Source organism: Triticum aestivum, chromosome 6D, assembly GCF_018294505.1.
Source record: "Triticum aestivum cultivar Chinese Spring chromosome 6D, IWGSC CS RefSeq v2.1, whole genome shotgun sequence".
NCBI classification, from domain to species: domain Eukaryota; kingdom Viridiplantae; phylum Streptophyta; class Magnoliopsida; order Poales; family Poaceae; genus Triticum; species Triticum aestivum.
The window spans coordinates 461,359,821-461,384,285 of record NC_057811.1 but is presented as its reverse complement, the minus strand read 5'-3'; the positions used below and the strand labels follow the sequence as shown (position 1 = coordinate 461,384,285).

The 24,465-nt window shown below is 43.0% G+C and overlaps 1 protein-coding gene across 2 annotated transcripts; it reads left to right on the top strand.

Annotated features, from left to right (window-relative positions):
• Window positions 1-20,679: 20,679 nt before the first annotated feature.
• Window positions 20,680-22,775, top strand: LOC123142007 (uncharacterized). 2 transcript variants are annotated; one of them, XM_044561045.1, is made up of 4 exons: window positions 20,680-20,803; window positions 20,906-20,938; window positions 21,008-21,916; window positions 22,074-22,775. In XM_044561045.1, exons 1-4 carry the CDS (start codon window positions 20,774-20,776, stop codon window positions 22,578-22,580), a joined length of 1,479 nt encoding a protein of 492 aa, XP_044416980.1. In that variant the 5' UTR covers window positions 20,680-20,773; the 3' UTR covers window positions 22,581-22,775. The 2 variants fall into 2 exon arrangements, with proteins under 2 accessions (XP_044416980.1, XP_044416979.1); XM_044561044.1 differs by having other exon boundaries at window positions 20,906-21,916.
• The last annotated feature ends 1,690 nt before the right edge of the window (window positions 22,776-24,465 follow it).

The window sequence follows — 24,465 nt, the reverse complement described above, 5'->3', positions numbered from 1 at the left end:
ATGTGCAAGGGATAACGAAAATATTCCCGAGCTCTTCGCGATGTTGAAATTGGCGAAGGTAGAAATCAAGAAAGATCATCAAGTGTTGATGGTTAACAAGACCACTAGTTTCAAGAAAATGGGCAAGGGAAAGAAAGGGAACTTCAAGAAGAATGGCAAGCAAGTTGCCACTCCCGTGAAGAAGCCCAAAGCTGGACCTAAGCCTGAAACTGAGTGCTTCTACTGCAAAGGGAATGGTCACTAGAAGAGGAACTATCCCAAATACTTGGCGGATAAGAAGGATGGCAAAGTGAATAAAGGTATATTTGATATACATGCTATTGATGTGTACTTTACTAGTGTTCATAGTAACCCAAGGGTATTTGATACCGGTTCAATTACTAAGATTACTAACTCGAAACAGGAGTTGCAAAATGAACAGAGACTAGTTAAGGGCGAGGTGACGATGTGTGTTGGAAGTGATTCCAAGGTTGATAAGATCACCATCGCACACTCCCACTACCTTCGAGATTAGTGTTGGCCCTAAATAAATGTTATTTGGTGTTTTCGTTGAGCATGAATATGATTGGATCATGTTTATTGCGATACGGTTATTCATTTAAGTCAAAGAATAACTGTTGTTCGGTTTACATGAATAAAACCTTCTATGGTCATACACCCAATGTAAACGGTTTATTGAATCTCGATCGTAGTGATACACATATTCATAATATTGATAATAAAAGATGCAAAGTTGATAATGATAGTGCAACATATTTGTGGCACAGCCGTTTAGGTCATATTGGTGTAAATCACATGAAGAAACTCCATATAGATGGATTTTTGGAATCACTTGATTATGAATCATTTGATACTTGTGAACCATGCCTCATGGGCAAGATGACTAAAACTCCATTCTCCGGAACAATGGAGCGAGCCAATGACTTATTGGAAATAATACATACTGATGTATGCGGTCTGATGAGTGTTGAGGCACGCGGCAGGTATCGTTATTTTCTGACCTTCACAGATGACTTGAGTAGATATGGGTATATCTACTTAATGAAACACAAGTCTGAAACATTTGAAAAGTTTAAAGAATTTCAGAGTGAAGTGGCGAATCATCATAACAAGAAAATAAAGTTTCTATGATCTGATCGCGGAGGCGAATATTTCAGTTACGAGTTTGGCCTTCATTTAAAACATAGTTTCACAACTCACGCCACCTGGAACACCACAGCGTAATGGGGTGTCCGAACGTCGTAACCGTACTTTATTAGATATGGTGCGTTCTATGATGTCTCTTACCGATTTACCACTATCATTTTTGGGTTATGCATTAGAGACAGATGCATTCACGTTAAATAGGGCACCATCTAAATCCATTGGGACGACACCGTATGAACTATGGTTTGGCAAGAAACCTAAGTTGTCGTTTCTTAAAGTTTGGGGTTGCGATACTTATGTCAAAAGGCTTTAGCCTGATAAGCTCGAACCCAAATCGGACAAGTGCGTCTTCATAGGATACCCTAAGGAAACAATTGGGTACACCTTCTACCACAGATCCGAACGCAAGATCTTTGTTGCTAGGAATGGATCCTTTCTAGAGAAGGAGTTTCTCTTGAAAGAAGTGAGTGGGAGGAAAGTAGAACTTGATGAGGTAATTGTACCTTCTCTCGAATTGGAAAGTAGTACATCAGAGAAAACTATTCTTGTGATGCCTACACCAACTAGAGAGGAAGATAATGATGATGATCATGAAACCTCAGATCAAGTTACTATTGAACTTAATAGGTCGACCAGAGCACGATCCGCACCAGAGTGGTACGGTAATCTTGTCCTGTTGTTCGTCAACAGTGAACCTACGAACTATGAAGAAGCTATGATGAGCCCAGATTCCGACAGATGGCTTGAGGCCATGAAATCTGAGATAAGATCCATGTATGAGAACAAAGTGTGGACTTTGGTGGACTTGCCCAATGATCGGCAAGCCATAGAAAATAAATGGATCTTCGAGAAGAAGGGTAACACTGAGGGTAATGTTACTGTCTACAAAGCTCGACTTGTCGCAAAAGGTTTTCCAAATTTCAAGGGATTGACTACAATGATACTTTCTCACCCGTAGTGATGCTTAAGTCCGTCCGAATCATGTTAGCAATTGCCGCATTTTATGATTATGAAATTTGGCAGATGGATGTCAAAACTGCATTCCTTAATGGATATCTTAAAGAAGAGTTGTATATGATACAACCAGAAGGTTTTGTCGATCCTAAAGGTGCTAACAAAGTGTGGAAGCTCCAACGATCCATCTATGGACTTGTGCAAGCATCTCGGAGTTGGAATATACGCTTTGATGAGGTGATCAAAGCATATGGTTTTATACAGACTTTCGGTTAAGCATGTATTTACAAGAAAGTGAGTGGGAGCTCTATAGCATTTCTAATATTATATGTGGATGGCATATTGTTGATTGGAAATGATATAGAATTTATGGATAGCATAAAAGGATACTTGAATAAGAATTTTTCAATGAAAGACCTCGGTGAAGCTACTTACATATTGAGCATTAAGATCTATAGGGTTAGATCGAGACGCTTAATAGGACTTTCACAAAGCACATACCTTGATAAAGTTTTGAAGAATTTCAAAATGGATCAGTCAAAGAAAGGGTTCTTGCCTGTGTTACAAGGTGTGAAATTGAGTAAGACTCAAAGCCCGACCACGGCAGAAGATAGATAGAGAATGAAAGTCATTCCCTATGCCTCAGACATAGGTCCTATAAAGTATGCTATGTTGTGTACCAGACTTGTTGTGTGCCTTGCCATGAGTTTGACAAGGGGGTACAATAGTGATCCATGAGTAGATCACTGAACAGTGGTCAAAATTATCCTTAGAGGACTAAGGAAATGTTTCTCGATTATGGAGCTGATAAAGAGTTACGTCGATGCAAGCTTTGACACTGATTCAGATGACTCTGAGTCTTAATCTGAATACGTATTGAAAGTGGGAGCAAATAGCTAGAGTAGCTATATGCAGAGCATTGTAGACATAGAAATTTGCAAAATACATACGGATCTGAATGCGGCAGACCCGTTGACTAGACCTCCCTCACAAGCAAAACATGATCACACCTTAGTACTCTTTGGGTGTTAATCACATGGCGATGTGAACTAGATTATTGACTCTAGTAAACCCTTTGGGTGTTGGTCACATGGCGATGTGAACTATTGGTGTTAATCACATGGCGATGTGAACTAGATTATTGACTCTACTGCAAGTGGGAGACTGAAGGAAATATGCCCTAGAGGCAATAATAAAGTTGTTATGTTATATTTCCTTATTCATGATAAAGGTTTGTTATTCATGCTAGAATTGTATTGATCGAAAACCTTGATACATGTGTGAATACATAAACAAACACCGTGTCCCTAGTGAGCCTCTACTAGACTAGCTTGTTGATCAAAGATGGTTAAGGTTTCCTAACCATGGACATGAGTTGTCATTTCATAAAGGGATCACATCATTAGGAAATTATTTGATGGACAAGACCCATCCATTAGCTTAGCATAATGATTGTTTAGTTTTATTGCTATTGCTTTCTTCATGTCAAGTACATATTCCTTTGACTATGAGATTATGCAACTCCCGGATACAGGAGGAATGCCTTGTGTTCTATCAAACATCACAACGTAACTGGGTGATTATAAAGATGCTCTACAAGTATCTCCGAAGGTGTTTGTTGAGTTGGCATAGATTGAGATTAGGATTTGTCACTCCGAGTATCGGAGAGGTATCTCTGGGCCCTCTCGGTAATACACATCGATCATAAGCTTGCAAGCAAATGATTAAGGAGTTAGTCACGAGGTGATGTATTACAGAACAAGTAAAGAGACTTGCCGGTAACGAGATTGAACTAGGTATGAAGATACCGACGATCGAATCTCGGGCAAGTAACATACTGATGAACAAAGGGAATTACGTATGTTGTCATAACGGTTCGACCGATAAAGATCTTCGTATAATATGTAGGAGCCAATATGGGCATCCAGGTTCCGCTATTGGTTATTGACCGAAGAGGTGTCTCGGTCATGTCTACATAGTTCTCGAACCCATAGGGTCCGCACGCTTAACGTTCGTTGACGATATAGTGTTATATGAGTTATATTTTTTGGTGACCGAATGTTGTTCGGGGTCTCGGATGAGATCACGGACATGACAAGGAGTCTCAAAATGGTCGAGAGGTAAAGATTGATATACAGGACGATGGTATTTGGACACCGGAAGTATTTCGGGACATACCGGGAAGGAATTGGGTCACCGGAAGGGGTTCCGGGCACCCCCCCCCCCCCATGGCAAGATATGGGCCTTATGGGCCAAAGGAGGGGACAGACCAGCCCACAAGGGGGCTGGTGCGCCCCTCCCTTGTTTGACCAGCCCTAGGGAAGGAAAAGGGGGAGGGCTAGCTCCTCCTGCTTTTCCCTCTCATGGGAGAAAGGAAAGGGGGCGCCACCCTCTCCTGCCTTTCCCACACTCCAAATAAGGAAAGAGGGGGGCGCGGCTTGGGAGGGACCCCAAGTAGGATTCCTCCTACTTGGGCGCCTCTTTTGGCTGCTCGTCCCTCCCTCCCACCTATATATATGTGGGAGGGCGCCTAGCACACAACAGACAATTTCCTAGCCGTGTGCGGTGCCCCCTCCACCGTTTACACCCCCGGTCATATTTACGTAGTGCTTAGGCGAAGCCTGCGGAGATCACTTCACCATCACTTTCACCACGCCGTCGTGCTGACAGAACTCATCTACTACCTCGATGTCTTGCTGGATCAAGAACGCGAGGGACGTCACCGAGATGAACGCGGAGGTGTCGTGCGTTCGGTACTTGATCGGTTGAAGCGCGAAGAAGTTCGACTACATCAACCGCGTTGTGAAACGCTTCCGCTTACAGTCTATGAGGGTATGTAGACACACTCTCCCCCTCGTTGCTATGCATCTCCATGGATAGATCATTGCGTGTGCGTAGAATTTTTTTTATTCTCCATGCAAAGTTTCCCAACAGAGATACTACTTGTGCATCCAAAAACCCTTAAACCCAAAATCTTATTTTGAGAGTCCACCATACCTACCTAGGGATTGAGTAAGATCCTTCAAGTAAGTTGTCATCGGTGCAATTAGGCAATAAAAATTGCTTCTAAGTCTGTTGGATCACTTAGTGTAAGAGAAAATTGAGCGTTGTACGAACTTGTGATGGCAAAGTAATAAAGGCGACAGACTGCATAATATGTTGGAAATATGCCCTAGAGGCAATAATAAAATGGTTATTATTGTATTTCCTTGTTCATGATAATTGTCTATTGTTCATGCTATAATTGTATTAACTGGAAACCGTAATACATGTGTGAATAGATAGACCACAACATGTCCCTAGTAAGCCTCTAGTTGACTAGCTCGTTGATCAATAGATGGTTATGGTTTCCTGACCATGGACATTGGATGTCATTGATAACGGGATCACATCATTAGGAGAATGATGTGATGGACAAGACCCAATCCTAAGCATAGCACAAGATCGTGTAGTTCGTTTGCTAAGAGCTTTTCTAATGTCAAGTATCGTTTCCTTAGACCATGAGATTGTGCAACTCCCGGATACCGTAGGAATGCTTTGGGTGTACCAAACGTCACAACGTAACTGGGTGGTTATAAAGGTGCACTACAGGTATCTCCGAAGGTGTCTGTTGGGTTGGCATGAATCGAGACTGGGATTTGTCACTCCGTATGACGGAGAGGTATCTCTGGGCCCACTCAGTAATGCATCATCATAATGAGCTCAATGTGACTAATGAGTTAGCCACGGGATCATGCGTTACGGAACGAGTAAAGAGACTTGCCGGTAACGAGATTGAACAAGGTATAGGGATACCGACGATCGAATCTCGGGCAAGTAACATACCGATAGACAAAGGGAATTGTATACGGGATTGCTTGAATCCTCGACATCGTGGTTCATCCGATGAGATCATCGTGGAACATGTGGGAGCCAACATGGGTATCCAGATCCCGTTGTTGGTTATTGGCTAGAGAGGTGTCTCGGTCATGTCTGCATGATTCCCGAACCCGTAGGGTCTACACACTTAAGGTTCGATGACGCTAGGGTTATAAGGAAGGTTTGTATGTGATTACTGAATGTTGTTCGGAGTCCCGGATAAGATCCCGGACGTCACGAGGAGTTCCGGAATGGTCCGGAGGTAAAGATTTATATATGGGAAGTCACCATACGGTCACCGAAAATATTCGGGGGTATACCGGTATTGTACCGGGACCACCGGGAGGGTCCACCTGCCCCAGAGGGCCTTATGGGCTGTAGGTGGAAGGGAACCAGCCCTTAGTGGGCTGGGCGCCAACCCCCCCTAGGTCCCATGCGCCTAGGGTTTGGGGGGAACCCTAAAGGGGGCGCCCCCCCCCCCCTTGCTTGGGGGGCAAGCCACCTCCCCCCTTGGCCGCCGCCCCCCCTCTAGATCCCATCTAGAGGGGCCGGCCCCCTTTCCCCTTCTCCCTATAAATAGAGGGGTGAGGGGAGGGCTGCAGCACCACATCCAAGGCGCAGCCCCTCCCCTCCCCAACACCTCTCCTCCTCCGCGTGTGCTTGGCGAAGCCCTGCCGGAGATCTGTCACTCCACCACCACCACGCCGTCGTGCTGCTGTTGGAGCCTTCTTCCTCAACCTCTCCCTCCTCCTTGCTGGATCAAGGCGTGGCAGACGTCACCGCTCCGTACGTGTGTTGAACGCGGAGGTGCCGTCCGTTCGGCGCTTGGATCATCGGTGATTTGGATCACGACGAGTACGACTCCATCAACCCCGTTCTCTTGAACGCTTCCGCTCGCGATCTACAAGGGTATGTAGATGCACTCCTCCCCTCTCGTTGCTAGTAAACTCCATACATTGATCTTGGTGATGCGTAGAAAATTTTAATTTCTGCTACGATCCCCAACAGTGCTATCAGAGCTAGGTCTATGCGTAGATTCTATGCACGAGTAGAACACAAAGTAGTTGTGGGCGATGATTTGTTCAAATTTGCTTGCCGTTACTAGTCTTATCTTGATTCGGCGGCATTGTGGGATGAAGCGGCCCGGACCGACCTTACATGTACTCATATGTGAGACAGGTTCCATCGACTGACATGCACTTGATGCATAAGGTGGCTAGCGGGTGTCTGTCTCTCCCACTTTAGTTGGATCAGATTCGATGAAAAGGGTCCTTATGAAGGGTAAATAGCAATTGGCATATCACCGTTGTGGCTTTTGCGTAGGTAAGAAACGTTCTTGCTAGAAACCCATAGCAGCCACGTAAAACATGCAACAACAATTAGAGGACATCTAACTTGTTTTTGCAGGGTATGCTATGTGATGTGATATGGCCAAAAGGATGTGATGAATTATATATGTGATGTATGAGATTGATCATGTTCTTGTAATAGGAATCACGACTTGCATGTCGATGAGTATGATAACCGGCAGGAGCCATAGGAGTTGTCTTAATTTATTGTATGACCTGTGTGTCATTAAAAACGCCATGTAATTACTTTACTTTATTGCTAACCGTTAGCCATAGTAGTAGAAATAATAGTTGGCGAGACAACTTCATGAAGACACGATGATGGAGATCATGGTGTCATGTCGGTGACGAAGGTGATCATGCCGCGCCTCGAAGATGGAGATCAAAGGCGCAAGATGATATTGGCCATATCATGTCACTTTATGATTTGCATGTGATGTTTGTCATGTTTACATCTTATTTGCTTAAAACAACGGTAGCATAAATAAGATGATCCCTCACTAAAATTTCAAGAGACGTGTTACCCCTAACTGTGCACCGTTGCGAAGGTTCGTTGTTTCGAAGCACCACGTGATGATCGGATGTGATAGATTCTAACGTTCGCATACAACGGGTGTAAGCCAGATTTACACATGTGAAACACTTAGGTTGACTTGACGAGCCTAGCATGTACAGACATGGCCTCGGAACACAAGAGACCGAAAGGTCGAACATGAGTCGTATAGTAGATACGATCAACATGGAGATGTTCACCAATGATGACTAGTCCGTCTCACGTGATGATCGGACACGGCCTAGTTGACTCGGATCATGTATCACTTAGATGACTAGAGGGATGTCTATCTGAGTGGGAGTTCATTAAATAATTAGATGAACTTAATTATCATGAACATAGTCAAAAGGTCTTTGCAAATTATGCCGTAGCTTACGCTTTAGTTCTACTATTTAAGATATGTTCCTAGAGAAAATTTAGTTGAAAGTTGATAGTAGCAATTATGCGGACTGGGTCCGTAAACTGAGGATTGTCCTCATTGCTGCATAGAAGGCTTATGTCCTTAATGCACCGCTCGGTGTGCTGAACCTCGAGCGTCATTTGTGGATGTTGCGAACATCTGACATACACGTTTTGATGACTACGTGATAGTTCAGTGCATAATGTTGAACGGTTTAGAATTGAGGCACCGAAGACATTTTGAAACGTCGCGGAACATATGAGATGTTCCAAGAGCTGCAATTGGGATTTTAGGCTCGTGCCCACGTCAAGAGGTATGAGACCTCTGACAAGTTTCTTAAGCCTGCAAACTAAGGGAGAAAAGCTCAACCGTTGAGCATGTGCTCAGATTGTCTGAGTACCACAATCGCTTGAATCGAGTGGGAGTTAATCTTCCAGATGAGATAGTGATGGTTCTCCAAAGTCACTGCCACCAAGCTACTAGAGCTTCGTGATGAACTATAACAAGTCAGGGATAGATATGATGATCCTTGAGCTATTCGCGATGTTTGACACCGTGAAAGTAGAAATCAAGTAGGAGCATCAATTGTTGATGGTTAGTAAAACCACTAGTTTCAAGAAGGGCAAGGGAAAGAAGGGATACTTCATGAAACGGCAAACCAGTTGCTGCTCTAGTGAATAAACCCAAGGTTGAACCCAAACTCGAGACTAAATGCTTCTGTAATGAGGGGAATGGTCACTAAAGCAGAACTACCCTAGATACTTGGTAGATGAGAAGGTAGGCAAGGTCGACAGAAGTATATTGGATATACATTATATTAATGTGTACTTTACTAGTACTCCTAGTAGCACCAGGGTATTAGATACCGGTTCGGTTGCTAACTGTTGGTAACTCGAAATAAAAGGCTACGGAATAAACGGAGACTAGCTAAAGGTGAGATGACGATATGTGTTGGAAGTGTTTCCAAGGTTGATGTGATCAAGCATCGCATGCTCCCTCTACCATCGAGATTGGTGTTAAACCTAAATAATTGTTATTTGGTGTTTGCGTTGAGCATAGACATGATTGGATTATGTTTATCGCAATACGGTTATTCATTTAAGGAGAATAATGGTTACTCTGTCTATTTGAATAATACCTTCAATGGTCTTGCACCTAAAATGAATGGTTTATTGAATCTCGATCGTAGTGATACACATGTTCATGCCAAAAGATATAAGATAGTAATGATAGTACCACATACTTGTGGCACTGCCACTTGAGTCATATTGGTATAAAAACGCATGAAGAAGATCCATGTTGATGGATCTTTGGACTCACTCATTTTTGAAAAGATTGAGACATGCGAACCATGTCTATTAGTATATATGCATGAAGAACGTCCATACAGATGGATCGTTTGGACTCACTTGATTTTGAATCACTTGAGACATGCAAATCATACCACATGGGCAAGATGACTCAAAGGCCTCGTTTTCAGTAAGATGGATCAAGAAAGCAACTTGTTGGAAGTAATACATTTTGATGTTTGCAGTCCAATGAGTGCTGAGGCATGCAGTGGATATCGTTATGTTCTTGCTTCACAGATGATTTGAGTAGATGCTGAGTATATTTACTTGATGAAACACAAGTCTGAATTATTGAAAGGTTCAAGTAATTTCAGAGTGAAGTTGAAGATCGTCGTGACAAGAGGATAAAATGTCTGTGATATGATCATAGAGATGAATATCTGAGTTACGAGTTTGGCACACAATTAAGAAATTGTGGAAATTGTTTCATGACTAATACCGCCTGGAACACCATAGTGTGATGGTGTGTCCGAACATCATAACTGCACCCTATTGGATATGGTGCATACCATGATGTCTCTTATCGAATTACACTATCGTTTATGGGTTAGGCATTAGAGACAACCGCATTCACTTTAAATAGGGCACCACGCAATTCCGTTGAGATGACACCATATGAACTATGGTTTAGAGAAACCTAAGCTATCGTTTCTTAAAAGTTTGGGGCTGCGATGCTTATGTGGAAAAGTTTAAGGTTGATAAGCTCGAACCCAAAGCGGATAAATGCATCTTCATAGAATACCCAAAACAGTTGGGTATACCTCCTATTTCAGATCCGGAAGCAAAGTGATTGTTTCTAGAAACAGGTCCTTTCTCGAGGAAAAGTTTCTCTCGAAAGAATGGAGTGGGAGGATGGTGGAGACTTGATGAGGTTATTGAACCATGACTTCAACTAGTGTGTAGCAGGGCACAGGAAGTTGTTCCTGTGGCACCTACACCAATTGAAGTGGAAGCTTATGATAGTGATCATGAAACTTCGGATCAAGTCACTACCAAACCTCGTAGGACGACAAGGATGCATGCTACTTCAGAGTGGTACGTAATCCTGTCTTGGAAGTCATGTTGCTAGACAACAATGAACCTACGAGCTATGGAGAAGCGATGATGGGTGCGAGCACTATAGATTTTTGATGAGTATATGTTGTTAACATATCATTGATCAGAAATGATGTAGAATTTCTGGAAAGCATACAGGATTATTTGAAAAGTGTTTTTCAATGGAAAACCTGGATTAAGCTACTTGAACATTGAGCATCAAGATCTATAAGGATATATCAAAAACACTTAATAGTACTTTCAAAATGAATACATACCGTGACAAGATTTTGAAGGAGTTCAAAATAGATCAGCAAAGAAGGAGTTCTTGGCTGTGTTACAAGGTGTGAGTATTGAGTAAGACTCAAGACCTGACCACGGCAGAAGAGAGAGAAAGGACGAAGGTCGTCCCCTATGCTTTAGACGTAGGCTCTACAGTATGCTATGCTGTGTACCGCACTTGAAGTGTGCCTTGCCATGAGTTAGTCAAGGGGTACAATAGTGATCCAGGAATGGATCACATGACAGTGGTCGAACTTATCCTTAGTAACTAGTGGACTAGGGAATTTTCTCGATTATGGAGGTGGTAAAAGAGTTCGTCGTAAAGGGTTACGTCGATGCAAACTTTGACACTAATCTGGATGACTCTGAGTAGTGAACCGGATTCGTATAGTAGAGCAGTTATTTGGAATAGCTCCAAGTAGCGCGTGGTAGCTGCATCTACAAGATGACATAGAGATTTGTAAAGCACACACGGATCTGAAAGGTTCAGACCCGTTGACTAATAACCTCTCTCACAAGCGAGATATGAACAAACCCCATGGGTGTTGGATTCATTACAATCACATAGTGATGTGAACTAGATTATTGACTCTAGTGCAAGTGGGAGACTGTTGGAAATATGCCCTGGAGGCAATAATAAAATGGTTAGTATTGTATTTCCTTGTTCATGATAATTGTCTATTGTTCATGCTATAATTGTATTAAATGGAAACCGTAATACATGTGTGAATAGATAGACCACAACATGTCCCCAGTAAGCCTCTAGTTGACTAGCTCGTTGATCAATAGATGGTTATGGTTTCCTGACCATGGACATTGGATGTCATTGATAACGGGATCACATCATTAGGAGAATGATGTGATGGACAAGACCCAATCCTAAGCATAGCACAAGATCGTGTAGTTCGTTTGCTAAGAGCTTTTCTAATGTCAAGTATCGTTTCCTTAGACCATGAGATTGTGCAACTCCCGGACACCGTAGGAATGCTTTGGGTGTACCAAACATCACAACGTAACTGGGTGGCTATAAAGGTGCACTACAGGTATCTCCGAAAGTGTCTGTTGGGTTGGCACGAACCAAGACTGGGATTGGTCACTCCGTATGACGGGGAGGTATCTCTGGGCCCACTCGGTAATGCATCATCATAATGAGCTCGATGTGACTAATGAGTTAGCCACGGGATCATGCGTTACGGAACGAGTAAAGAGACTTGCCGGTAACGAGATTGAACAAGGTATAGGGATACCGACGATCGAATCTCGGGCAAGTAACATATCGATAGACAAAGGGAATTCTATATGGGATTGCTTGAATCCTCGACATCGTGGTTCATCTGATGAGATCATCGTGGAACATGTGGGAGCCAACATGGGTATCCAGATCCCGTTGTTGGTTATTGGCTAGAGAGGTGTCTCGGTCATGTCTGCATGATTCCCGAACCCATAGGGTCTACACACTTAAGGTTCGATGATGCTAGGGTTATAAGGAAGGTTTGTATGTGATTACCGAATGTTGTTCGGAGTCCCGGATGAGATCCCGGACGTCACGAGGAGTTCCAGAATGGTCCGGAGGTAAAGATTTATATATGGGAAGTCACCATACGGTCACCGGAAATATTCGGGGGTATACCGGTATTGTACCGGGACCACCGGAGGGGTTTCGGGGGTCCACCGGGAGGGTCCACCTGCCCCGGAGGGCCTTATGGGCTGTAGGTGGAAGGGAACCAGCCCTTAGTGGGCTGGGCGCCAACCCCCCCTAGGGCCCATGCGCCTAGGGTTTGGGGGGAACCCTAAAGGGGGCGCCCCCCCCTTGCTTGGGGGGCAAGCCACCTCCCCCCTTGGCCGCCGCCCCCCTCTAGATCCCATCTAGAGGGGCCGGCCCCCTTTCCTCTTCTCCCTATAAATAGAGGGGTGACGGGAGGGCTGCAGCACCACATCCAAGGCGCAGCCCCTCCCCTCCCCAACACCTCTCCTCCTCCGCGTGTGCTTGGCGAAGCCCTGCCGGAGATCTATCACTCCACTACCACCACGCCGTCGTGCTGCTGTTGGAGCCTTCTTCCTCAACCTCTCCCTCCTCCTTGCTGGATCAAGGCATGGGAGACGTCACCCCTCCGTACGTGTGTTGAACGCGGAGGTGCCGTCCGTTCGGCATTTGGATCATCGGTGATTTGGATCACGACGAGTACGACTCCATCAACCCCGTTCTCTTGAACGCTTCCGCTCGCGATCTACAAGGGTATGTAGATGCACTCCTCCCCTCTCGTTGCTAGTAAACTCCATAGATTGATCTTGGTGATGCGTAGAAAATTTTAATTTCTGCTACGATCCCCAACATAATAAAGGTTGTATCACAAGGGGCAATATAACGTGATGTTCTTTGATGCGTATTGTATTGTTGCCATCAAGGGTAAAAAGATGGGGTTTTCATCATATTGCTTGAGTTTATCCCTCTACATCATGTCATCTTACTTAAGGCGTTACTCTGTTCTTATGAACTTAATACTCTAGATGCAGGCAGGAGTCGGTCGACGTGTGGAGTAATAGTGGTAGATGCAGAATCGTTTCGATCTACTTGACACGGACGAGATGCCTATATTCATAATCATTGCCTTGGATATCGTCATAATTTTGTGCTTTTCTATGAATTGATGGACAGTAATTTGTTGACCCACCGTATGTTTTCTTTCAAGAGAGAAGCCTCTAGTGAAACCTATGGCCCCCGGGTCTATTTTCAATCATATATTTTCAGATCTATAAACCAAAAAACCCAAAAATACCTTGCTGCAATTTATTTGTATTTACTTTATTTTACGTTTTAGTAATCTTTTATATATATATATCTCTATCAGATCTCATCCTTGGAAGTGACCGTGAAGGGATTGACAACCCCTTTATCGCGTTGGGTGCAAGTGTTTGATTGTTTGTGCAGGTGCATAGATTGTAGACTTGTTTGTACCTCCTACTGGATTGATACCTTGGTTCTCAAACTAAGGAAATACTTATCTCTACTTTGCTACATCACCCTTTCCTCTTCAAGGGAAAATCCAACGCAAGCTCAAGGAGTAGCATTCTTTTACATTAAGGGATTTGGCATACAAACAAAAGCGCATGGCAACCTGTGCTTCCCTCTACGAAGGGCCTATCTTTTACTTTTATGCAAGAGTCAAAGTATTCATCCCTATTCCTTTTTACTTTCTCCTTTGGCAAGCATCATGTGGTGAGGAAAGATCTAAGCACATATATCCAGTTGGATATGGGTGAGCATGAGTTATTATTGTTGACATCACTCTTGAGGTGAGTATGTTGGGAGGCGAAATTATAAGCCCCTATCTTTCTATGTGTCCGGTTGAAATTTTTTGCTCATGGGTATGCATTGAGTGTTAGCAATCATAGAAGAATAAATGATGGTTGAGTATGTGGACTTGCCAAAAGGCTCCGATACGAGACCCTTCCTGAAAATATGATGAATTGTAGTTACAAAGTTGACTGAGAACATATATAGTTTGTTGGTTTTCAATAGAGTTTTTGCTTTATACTTCGATCTTGTGATGAATTATTACTTGTTCATAGGAAGTTATATGATAGGAGCTATATGATAAAAGTCATATGAAAAAGTTTATTGTTGTTATGATAATAAGCATGATGCTACTATGTCCGTATTTTGTTTTTATCGACACCTCTCTCTCGAACCATGTGGACATGTTTCTCGATATCGGCTTTTGCTTGAGGACGAGTGAGGTCTAAGCTTGGGGGAGTTGATACGTCCATTTTGCATCATGATTTCCTACTGTTATTTATAATGTTTTTATGGATAATAATTTCTTTTGGAGTAATTCTAATGCCTTTTCTCTCATAATATGCAAGGTTTACACAAAGAGGGAGAATGCCGGCAGCTGGAATTCTGGACCTGAAGAAGCCATGTCAGAGTTACCTATTCTGCACATCTCCAAATGAGCTAAAAATTTACGGAGAATAGTTTTGGAATATATGAAAAATACTGGAGCAAATAACTACTGGAGGGGGCACCTGGTAAGCACAAGACACCAGGCCGCGCCCTGGTGGGTTGTGCTCAGGCCATCCCACCTCCGGTGCCCATCTTCTGGTATATAGGTCATTTTGACCTAGAAAAAAAAATCAGGGGAGGACTTTCGGGACGAAGCGCCGCTGTCTTGAGGCAAAACATGGGCAGGAGCACTTTTGCCCTCCGGTGGAGCGATTCCGCCAGGGGAACTTCCCTCCCGGAGGGGGAAATCGAAGCCATCGTCATCACCAACAACCCTCTCATAATTGGGAGGGCAATATCCATCAACATCTTCAACAGCACCATCTCCTCTCAAACCCTCGTTCATTTCTTGTGTTCAATCTTTGTACCGGAACGTGAGATTGGTACCTGTGGGTGACTAGTAGTGTTGATTACATCGTGTAGTTGATTACTATATGGTTTATTTGGTGGAAGATTATATGTTCAGATCCTTTATGCTATTTAATACCCCTCTGATCTTGTGAGTAGTTGCTTTTGTTCTGGAGGTCACGGGAGAAGTCATGTTGCAAGTAATCATGTGAACTTGATATGTGTTCGATATTTTGATGATATGTATGTTGTGATTCCCTTAGTGGTGTCATGTGGACGTCGACTACATGGCACTTCACCATATTTGGGCGTAAGGGAATGCATTGTGGAGTAGTTATTAGATGATGGGTTGCTAGAGTGACAGAGCTTAAACCCTAGTTTATGCGCTACTTCGTAAGGGGCCGATTTGGATCCAAAAGTTTAATGCTTTGGTTAGATTTTATCTTAATACTTTTCTTGTAGTTGTGTATGCTTGCGAGGGGGTTAATCATAAGTTGGAGGTTTTTCAAGTAAGAACAACACCTATGCACCAATCCACCCACATATCAAATTATCAAAGTAGCGAACATAAATCAAACCAACATGATGAAAGTGACATGGTGAAATTCCTGTGTACCCTCAAGAACACTTTGCTTATCATAAGAGACCGTTTTGGCATGTCCTTTGCCACAAAAGGATTGGACCTTGCTGCACTTTATTTACCTTTACCGTTACTTGTCCGTTACAAATTATCTTGCTATCAAACTACCTGTTACCGACTATTTCAGTGCTTGCAGAAAATACCTTCCTGAAAACCACTTGTCATTTCCTTCTGCTCCTGTTGGGTTCGACACTCTTACTTATCGAAAGGACTACGATTGACCCCCTATACTTGTGGGTCATCACTCTACTATACTGCATCATCCTCTCCTCTTCGAGGAAATCCCAACGCAGCTCACAAGTAGCAGATTGTAGCCAGTAATCAAGAGGGATTTGCGGATGGACAACTTACTAATGCTAAAACTTTGATGAATGATGTGTTTCATATTACCTTTGAAAAGCCTCCTGTTAAGAACACATCCTTAGAAAAGAAGAAGAAAGATGACAATGCTTGAAACTATGCATTATGCCTAGCCAGGGGTGTAAAACAATAGCGCTAGTTGGGAGGCAACCCAGTAGTTATCTTATTTTTCTTGTTTATTTTTCTGTTTTCTTGTGTTCACACAATTATGCTACTGTTATGAGTGTTTTTATGTTTTAATTAGTGTTTGTGCCAAGTAAAGCCTTTAGGATGGTTTGGATGATAGTTGACTTGATTCAGTGAAAAAACAGAAACTTTTGCGCCCAGTTCTGGAAATTTGTAAATTCACATAAACGTGTTTTTGCTCAGATTTTTTTACATAATTGAAATAAAAATTTCCCACGTTGTCCTAATTTTTCAGAAGTTTTAGAGTTACAGAAGTATGAGCATAATTCAGGTTTCTACAGGTTGTTCTGTTGTTGACAGATTCTGTTTTTGTTGCATTGTTTGTTTATTTTGATGAATCTATGGATTATATCGGGGGGTTATAAGCCATGGTAAATTTAGAATATAGTAGGTATAATGCAATAACAAAATATGAATGGGTTTGCAACAGTAATTAAAGTAGTGATTTGTTTTCTTACTAACGGATCTCACGAAGGTTTTGTTATGTTTTGTGTGATTAAAGTTTTCAAGTATTGGGTGAGATCACGATGGATAAAGGAATAAGGAGTGGCAAGAGCCTAATCTTGGGGATGCCCGAGGCACCCCAAGATAATATTCAAGGACTCCCAAGCAACTAAGCTTGGGGATGCCCCGGAAGGCATCCCTTCTTTCTTCTAACGACCATCAGTAATTTTACTTGAAGCTATATTTTTATTCGTCACTTATCATGAGTTTTTCTTGGAGCGTCATGTATTATATGAGTCTTTGCTTTGTTTTGTTTTTACTTTGTCACAATCATCTTTCTAAACACACCTATTTTGAGAGAGCCACACGTTTATCATGATTTGTTAGAATGCTCTAAGTGCTTCACTTAAATTTATTTTAAACTGGGCAGTTGCTCTAGTACTTCACTTATCTTTTTTTAGCACGGTAGTGATTATATTTTGAAGAAATATTTTCACTTTATGATTCACTTATATTATTTTGAGAGTTGATATGATTATATTTTGAAGAAATATTTGCACTCTCATGCTTCACTTATATCTTTTTGAGAGTTGATAATAGTAATGGTAATTTGCACAAGATATGAATTTGGTCCCAAAGTGATGAGTCTCGGTTTATATAATGTACCGGAGGCCTAGGATTTAGAGGAGTCCTTGTCTTGTACGCCAAGTTTTATGGAGCCTTCCTTATCTACGTCATGGGCTGCCCAAAGAAGACCATTAGTGAACCGCCATGGGGGTCGTCAGCCTGACCCACCTGGTCGGGAGACGACGTGGTGAGTACGCCTAGTCTAGGACACCGTCAGATGGGTTGTTATGCTCATGAAGCAACTCAACTAGAGTCTTCTCTTGTCCAGAAGTCCATGATGCTCTAGGCTCATCCGGTACTAGAATAAGAAAGAAACAATTCTACAACACCTAGGACAACAAAGAATAGTGTGCAAGAAACATAATGTAAATAATGAACATGTAACATTTTACAACACTTAGGACAACAAGGAACCATTTTACAACACCTAGGACAGCGAGGTGTAGTAATACCTTTTGGAGATGCCCCTTTACTTTTTGAGGTACAACCTTTTGGAGATGTCCCTTTCCTTTTTGTACTACAAGCTTTTGGTGACAACTTCTTGGACGGAGCCAGAAACTTTGGAGAACCTCTTCCAAACATCATAGTTGTTGAGCACAATAATGTTAGTAACATTACTATCTAACCTATTCATGAAAAAACTTATGCACTAACAATTATGAAAATAAACAAAGAGGTCAGATTACTAACTCTTCCCACATCCTCACTTCTCCCCTCATCTTCTTTACTATGGTTGCCCATAAATGACATAATCTTCCCACGTCTTTATTGCAATTGTGTCTCTATCCTAATCTCCATCAACCATTTGATTACTCAACGACTCCACATCATTGTGGTATTGATTATCACCTCCCGAAAGACCAACAAAACCAGGTACCATTTGAGTGAGTTCTCTGGTAGGAACTATTCTAGGACTCCACAAGAACTGTTTATCTCAAACACTCCAGACTTAGAGTTACGGGTTGAGAGGACATTTGGAGCTTTGAAGAATAGGTTTAAGATCCTGCATCAGAAGCCATTCTACACTTTTCCCAACGAGGTTAAGCTTATTCTTGCTTGTTTCATTCTGCATAATTGGATCCTACAATGGGGTTGTGATAAACTGGTGCCGGGGTAGAAATAGGTGAGGCATGGCGATGTTGTTAGCTCCAGCCATGGTGTGGAGGCATTTGACAATGAAGCCTCAAAGAACAAAATGATGGAGTGGCATGCAATGTGGGATAACAGAGGTCAGACAAGGATATGAAGAAGAAGAAGAAAAGCAACAATAGAATCAAAAGAGAAGAAACATCAGAAAGAAGTGAAGAAGCATCAGGAGAAGAGAAGAAGCAGCAAGGAAGAAGAAGAACAACAACAAGAAGAAGAGGACGAGGATGGATTTCCAACTAGTTCAACATCGATGAACTTTCCTCAGTTGAGGCACTTGTGCGTTATATTTGTACTGATATTTGTTAGTAGATAGGATGAACTGCGAATTATTTTCGACTTAGGACTGAAACTATATTCAGATCATGCGTGGTAAGGTCACCACTAGTGAGAAGTCGTGATAGCACCTTATGCAATTTGCAACTAAACACTGTATAGTTTGTGTGCCCACTGCAACGCAAGCAACCAAACGGTGGGTCAATATTGATTCCTTCATGAGCCAACTTAGATACAGACAACCAAATTATGTGTACATGCTGGTTTTTAGCCTGTTTTATCTCAGCCAAGCCCATCTTAGACACACATGCAAAGAGGAAATAAACTCAACCAAACAAGTCCTTGGACATTGAGCACGACAACTCACAACAAAATTCATTTGTTATTATAGGGCACTATTCATACTATTTGGCCGAAAATTTGTTTTTTATGAAAAGAAGTCAAAGGGGATTTTTGTTTTTGTGAAAAAAATTCACAAGTACTCCCTCCATCCCATATCATCTTGAAATTGATTCAAGCACCAGCATTTGAACCTGATAGGTTAAGGATACCACTGTTCACCTAACCAACCAACCACAAGTTGGTTTGCTACTAATTCATTTTCGTACAGGGTGTATATACACCCATAGACCAAAGTCCCCCTCCTATAAAATCATAGGAGTGTTTTCTTCTTTTGAGACAATAAAATCATTGGAGCTTTTATTTTGAGAAACTATAAAATCATTGGAGCTAATTTTGTTTTTTCACATGTTATTTTTTCTATCGGTGGGCCGAAGAAGAATGGCCCTACCGCTTACGATGTTCAGTCAAGTGGCCCAAACGGTTGGGATATGCGGCATCAGATCAGAGAAACTTTCTCTCAAAAAATAAAATGGTATCCTTCCCAAAATATAAGACGCGCTTGACTTTACACAGTCTTTGATGCACGTATTTGACCATTAATATATATACTGAAGTACATGGATTGAACATGTATGAATAGCAACATCGTCTTTGTCTTGCAAAACAATTCTATTTCATATGCCTTTATAATAATTTTGTAGGCATACAATAAGTGAAAATTATAGTTAAAGTTGTACAATGAAGACCAGAAAAGTTAATGCGTGCCTTATATTTTGGGAAGGAGGGAGAAGCATAAGAAAGTTCAAAAAAAAGTGGCACAAGAGGAACCATAGCCGATCTTGCGGGTCCATCCCCTCGGCCGCAGGCGCCGCCGTCCCGTGCGGCCTCCCCGCTCCCCGGCCGCCCACCACCACTCTACCCCCTGACATCCCCTGTGACAGCCTCCCTACCCAACCTGCCGTCTTCCGCCGGCCACCCACCACTCTCCTCCGCTGCCACCCCCTGTGTCAACCCCGACCCCGGCCCTGCCGTCCGCCGCCGGCCACCACCTCTGCTGCCTGGGTAATTATGCCTGGCTGCGTTCCGGGGGAAATAATCTCGCGCGTGACGGAGGCGGGAGAAGATTTGATTTCCTTGGGCAGTCGAGGAAGAGAGGAGGTCGATTTCCGATTGCGCGGCGAGGGCAGCCCAAAAGGAGTGATTTTTATTCGGAGTGTGTCTGTGTAGAAGTTGTAATCCGGATCCTCCTCCCTCTCCTCTGAATAATCTCCTCCCTTTTGGAGGAGAGCCGGCCGAGTCGGAGGAGGAGGGGCGATTAGTCTGCTTTGTTGCGGCGGTCTAAATAAACAGAGGAGGAGGGGGGGGGGGGGGGGGGGGGGGGGGGGGGGGTTCGAATAAGTGCAGCTCAGGCGTTGGCTGTTGTCACAGATCCAATAAGGTAGATACGTTAAGGCTACTTGTTGATCTCATCAGCCATGAACCAAAGCGGTGGCCGCAGACGCAATGTAAGTGCTGCTTCTTTTGTGCCTGATGTTTGTCCTTACCTTCGATTCGTCCTCATGGCTAGGCTGCTGATTTGTTGCTTTTTACTGTTAAATGCAATGCAGAAATCAGCTCGCAATGGTCGTCACAGGCGTAATGTAAGTGTGCCTGGTGTTTGTCCTTCACCTAAGGTTCATCCTCAAAAGGCTGATTATCTGTTGTTCCAGCTAAATGCAACGCAAAAAGCAACTCGCAACGAAGCCGCTGCTAGCAACGCAAGCGAAGACAGGTTTAGCAAGCTGCCCAATGACCTTCTGCTCAACATTCTGGAGAGGGTGGACACGCTCGACGCTATAAGGACCTCTGTCCTCTCGAAGCGAATGCTGAAGCTCCCCACCATGCTCTCACAGTTCTTCCTAAGTATTAGTTCCATCAAATATGACCATGATAAAATGCCCCAAATCAACCGTGCCGTGGCTCATTTAACTGATAGCATCTTGGGCACGAGGAACCCGGAAATCACCATCCGCAATCTCAAAATCAGATTCATTTTGATGGATCATGACTCTCTCACCATTGGAAGATCTGTCGCCCACGCCATGGCAACCCAGAAGGTTGAAGCAGCTGAGTTTGAGATTATAACGGAGAAGGCTTATAGTGACAGCACTCCTGCCGATCTCCTCCAATCTGCTAAGCTGTTCAATAATTTTGTTGGTGCTTGTCCGGATGCGTTTGCTGGCCTCAGGCGCCTGTGGCTGCGTAATATGAGGTTCGGTGAACAGTACATCCCAAACATCCTCAGCACTTGCAAGCTCTTGGAGTCTTTGCGTTTAACCCATTGCGACTCAGGGATCTATTCTGTGCTGCAAGTAGAACATGCTCAACTTATTGAGCTCGAGGTTGACCTTGGGAAATTTGAGAGAGTTGAGCTGATATGTCTACCCAAACTCCAGCGGGTGAGCTATAATAATTGGTGCTCTTCTGAACATCCTGTGTATTTTGGTCTTGTACCACAGCTTTCAAGGCTGAGCCTCACTAAAGTTGGCGTCCATTCTGATAAGATTCTTGAGTTAAGTCAGCTTCTTGCTGATGTTCATTCCATAAGTGATCTGCATCTGGATTTTCAAAGTGAAAAGGTACTCACTAATCGTTTGAATCATATCTGTCCATTCTCACTCTATGATGGTTATATGCAGCAATATGAACTTAAGTGGGTCTTATCTTATCTGCCAGTTCGGAATTTGATTTATATGCAACTTGCACTGAATTTTTAAATTGTTTTTTCGGTCACAGATTTGGGTTTTACCAGAATGCCCGAAAATGCTCAAGCCTGTGCTCAGCAAACTACAGCATGTGAATCTGGACAATCTTCCTGAAGGATGTGATTTAGCTTGGACAATGTTTATTATTGAAGCTGCACCCTCCCTAAAAGAGCTGTGCATTACAGTATGGGATCATTGGTGCATAATGATGACAAACAAAGAGTTCCGGAAGAAATATGGTTACTGCGAAAAGGCAGACGTGAAGTGGAAGCTATATGCTCCTGATTTCAAGCACAAGACTCTGGCTAAGCTCACCATCTACGGCTTCCAACCCAACGACAATTTTAAGCGATACATCAGATGTGTTGTGGAACATGCGGTTAATATAACAGAGATATCTCTGTACGACAGGAAGCTGTGTGGGCGTTGTGGTGACAAGGTTTACCAATCAAGATATCCACGGACTGCCGAGGAGAGGAAACGAACAGCTGAGGGGTTGGGTTTGGCTTCGCCTGCTGTGATTCACTTCCGGTCCTAATTGAAAAATCATTGGCATGATAGTCTTATATGTAGTTCGGAAATCACTTCCTATCATCTTTAGTTGGAAGGAGTTCCATAATTCCGTAGTTACAAAGTCTGTACTCTTGCTTTCCCTTCAATTGAAGTTTGTACTTGTTACCTAATTGAGGAAATACTAGCATGCCCGCGTGGCGGCACGCCGCCCACATTGATACATCATGTTTATATATAATGTTTTTATTCTATGTATGTAGTGAATATAAATTTTAAATAAGATAATTATTTGTACAAGATTGTAATCACAAAAAGGAAAGTTATGAATAGAAGCAAAACCAGGAAGGATAAATTTGTTGTCATCATGTATAGTGCATCTTGGAAGACAGAAAGTGCACGTTGATACATTTATAATAATCTAAAATGTGGTACATTGAACCTCCTACAGGATTAGTACCCGTGATGAAATGGTAAAGAGCGCCCAGATATTCATATCCTTGGACAATTGGCCAAACATGTTTGATGTTTCAGTTGAACCCTAAACCTTATGCTTCTTTTCTTTTTCAAATGGGAGTATAACACGTACAAAGCTGAAGAGCGCCGTTTCAGTTTTCCCTATGATGTGATCCATTGTTACCCAATACCCAGCATCAAAAAATGGTCTGACGGGCACTTTACCAACTGGAACAAAAAGTCCATTCTCATGATCTAATCTAATGGACATGAGCACGTAACCAGATCTATAAATCATTGTTGCGTCAAAAGAAAGAGAATGCTAGCCTGCTACTGCTCTCTCTCCTCTTTCTCTTGACCCTCGTGTCTTGAAGCCGCGCTCAAATTGAATGACAATGTAAGAACTTCACCAACGCAAACAAAAAAATGAGTCACCGTTGCGAATTTGTGGTGTAACACCATAGCAATTTCATGTTTTTTGTATTAATAAAAAGGGACAAAAAAACATGTTTGGAGGCCACTCTAGAGTATTCAGGCGAGTTCCAATCTGCAAAATATGAAGGATAAAATTGAAGAGAGAGAGAGAGAGAGAGATGAACACCGCCAACTATGCATGGTGCATACAATTTAAGCGAGAGAATCAACAACTCAAAGAACGAAATAAACTACTGATGCAAGTTTGAAGCCTGACCACTGAAAGAATTAGAACTTCCCACAGGTTAGTCGACGCATAACATTTTATCCGATATCGTCTATGCAAAAGAAGAAATACGTACAATATTAGTAGATTCGCCCAAGTAAATTCAATATATAATTTTAACATTATATTTTCATAATATGGTCACACAAATGATAGTAGTATGTCTCTGCATTCATTCAGATAGCCCACAAGATTGAGCAGAGCAATATTAATGTACTGTGGAACACACCAAACCTTTTTTTTTACTATGTGGAACATACTGATCGTAACCAATTGATACAATATAAGGTATATAATGGTGAGTTAACCCAATCTCGCTAGATAATGCTCTAGCCAAGAACCACATGCACAGGCCATTCTTCATCTCTCTACTCAAAAACTATACATAAGTATTCATAAGTGTATCGTTGTACAGGGTGTCAGGTCTTTGCTGCCGACATGCATGGTGCCCACAGCGGTGCTGCTTCTGCGGCGTCCGTGGTGTACTGCCTGGCAGACGCTGCGGGGCCCTACCAGCCGTGCGACGGCCACGTCCATGGCGCCAACATGCTCTCCTGCTACCGAAGCCACGCCTCCCCGCTCTGGGTCGCCTGCTGCATCGTCGCGACTCACGACCCCTCCTTCCGCAGCGGCACCGCTCGGTTTCTCTGGTTGAACTGCGACTATGAAGAGCAGCAGCATTGGAGGCTGTTGCAGGCGCGGAGGCGCCGTCGCTACACTGGGTGCCTCTCGGCAGGAGAGCTCGCGGCGATCCCCG

Excerpts from the sequence above, each read along its gene's own strand:
- LOC123142007 (XM_044561044.1), top strand. The coding sequence starts at position 20,774 with ATGAACCAAAGCGGTGGCCGCAGACGCAAT. Across the intron at positions 20,804-20,905 it reads GCGGTGGCCGCAGACGCAAT|AAATCAGCTCGCAATGGTCG; the intron begins GTAAGTGCTGCT and ends AATGCAATGCAG. Across the intron at positions 21,917-22,073 it reads TGGATTTTCAAAGTGAAAAG|ATTTGGGTTTTACCAGAATG; the intron begins GTACTCACTAAT and ends TTTCGGTCACAG.